We start from the raw sequence: 2,141 nt of genomic DNA on the forward strand, positions 1-2,141 counted from the left end.
CCCCTCTTTCACCTAAAAGCCCTAAACAGTGCCGCACCTCTTCCGTCCTACCATCTCCTCTCTCTCTCTCTCTCTACGTCGCTGCTCCATCTCTCACTCACTTCACAGATCCCCCCCTTTTTTAGGCCAAACAATCCATCCACCGCCCCCTGAAACCCACCTAAAAATAGCAGCAGCAGCATGCCAATGAAATCCCTTCAAGGCTATTCCAGCACATGAAGAAGGTTTCGTCTTCGAGCAACAAGCTCTGGCCAGCTGCAGCAGGAGCAGCTCAGGTCAGATTAATGGACCTATGAGCAACAGCAACTACTAGTCTACTACTACTGCTGCGGTAAGTGGCAAAAGAAGCTAATGTCCGCGTTAACTTTTTCTCATACTTACTTATCCCTATATATCTACCTCTTCCACCACCCCCTGCAGATCAAATTCTCGAGCCAGCTTCTTCACCTCCCGCCGACGCCACTGTTGCTGCTGGTCGACCTATCTTCTTCGCGCCTCCGAGTCCGCCACCGGCGAAAAAGGGATCGTCCGCGCGCCGCCGTGAGGAAAGGTATGTTAAGCATGTAACCACCGATGCCCCTTCCGGTAAAAGAATCCGGCCGTTTCGCACATGTGTGTGTACATATCTTAGAGTATATTGGTTGGCAGTATAGATGCATCCCTTTCACACACGCACACAGAGCCAAAGGGAAGGGAGCGGAGTGTGCACCAGCTCCAAATTTAAGGGCGGACCCCAAATACGCACGCATTCATCAGCTAGCTTCATCATTCGTGTACTATAATGGCGGAGCTTGTGTCTTTTGGGCGTCAGGTTGATCCATGGACCTGTCGCCAAACCCCGAGAGCCCGAATGCCCCGGGCGGCGGCAGCGGCGCCGGTGGATCTAGCGGCGGTGGAGGGGCGTCCTCGTCTGCTGGGGGTGGAGGCACGCCGCAGACGCCCAGCCGGTACGAGGCGCAGAAGCGGCGGGACTGGAACACGTTCGGGCAGTACCTGCGGAACCACCGGCCGCCGCTGAGCCTCGCGCAGTGCAGCGGCGCGCACGTGCTGGAATTTCTGCGGTACCTGGACCAGTTCGGCAAGACCAAGGTGCACACGGCGTCGTGCCCCTTCTTCGGCCACCCGAACCCGCCGGCACCCTGCCCATGCCCGCTCCGCCAGGCCTGGGGGAGCCTCGACGCGCTCGTGGGACGTCTTCGCGCCGCGTTCGAGGAGCACGGCGGCCGCCCCGAGTCCAACCCCTTCGCCGCCCGCGCGGTCCGCCTGTTCCTCCGCGAGGTCCGCGAGCACCAGGCTCGCGCGCGCGGCGTCAGCTACGAGAAGAAGAAGCGCAAGAAGCCGGCGCCTGGTGACGCCAGCAGCAGCGGCAGCCACCCGGCTCTACCCCCGCCGCCGCCGCCCCCCGCCGGTGCGGCCTGCTGAGGAGGAGAGAGGACCTGTACTGCGCACGTGCCCATTTGGTATGCCGGACCGATGATGAGCATATTTTATGTAGGTCTCGATCGATTAATTGCTTGTGCATGCATGCATTGTTTTACCACCATTCTGCCGGGCTTAAGATCTAGACTAGATGATTCAGACTTTTATTGATCGTGCTACGTACATTTGCTAGTTATTATTTGCTTCTGCTTAATTTCTACTGCCAAGCTTTCTCCATCTTAATCTTTGTGTTGAACTTTGTTCTTGCAAGTAAGTGAATGCCATTGACTGATCATGGATTTCCCACATGCCTGCGTTACGTCTCACTGCTCATTAAAACACGTACATATAGTACGTACTATGTCCTGAAGTTTATAGAGATAGCGCGCGTGCGTGTGCGTATGGTGACCGTACGCTGCGCAAGCAAGAGAGCAATCGATCTATGAGGTGCATTGCATCTCTCTCTCTCTCTCTCTCTCTCTCTCTCTCTCTCTCTCTCTCTCTCTCTCTCTCTCTCTCTCTCTCTCTCTCTCTCTCTCTCTCTCTTCCCGTGCTGTAGTCTTGTGGCGCACTCGCGAGCATCATCTTCACCTTGGTGTTGGTACGTACATTAATTAATTCCATTCCATTTCTTTTGAAGCAAGAATTCAATCCGCCACATAGGAGTACACATAAATATCGCTGGCTTTGCGTTGGTTCCTTTTTTTGTGATCCTTTCCGCC

General features: G+C 55.4%; 1 protein-coding gene across 1 annotated transcript; it reads left to right on the plus strand.

Annotated features, from left to right (window-relative positions):
• Positions 1-19: 19 nt before the first annotated feature.
• LOC119324182 (protein G1-like3) lies at positions 20-1,628 on the plus strand. Its single transcript, XM_037597946.1, has 3 exons — positions 20-331; positions 421-550; positions 812-1,628. The coding sequence occupies exon 3, from the start codon at positions 820-822 to the stop codon at positions 1,420-1,422; it is 603 nt and encodes a 200-aa protein (XP_037453843.1). The 5' UTR covers positions 20-331; positions 421-550; positions 812-819; the 3' UTR covers positions 1,423-1,628.
• The last annotated feature ends 513 nt before the right edge of the window (positions 1,629-2,141 follow it).

This window comes from Triticum dicoccoides, chromosome 6B, assembly GCF_002162155.2.
Source record: "Triticum dicoccoides isolate Atlit2015 ecotype Zavitan chromosome 6B, WEW_v2.0, whole genome shotgun sequence".
In the NCBI taxonomy this organism is placed as follows: Eukaryota; Viridiplantae; Streptophyta; class Magnoliopsida; order Poales; family Poaceae; genus Triticum; species Triticum dicoccoides.

Bases quoted from the DNA above. Each gene is read 5' to 3' on its own strand.
- LOC119324182 (XM_037597946.1), top strand. From the start codon at position 820: ATGGACCTGTCGCCAAACCCCGAGAGCCCGAATGCCCCGGGCGGCGGC.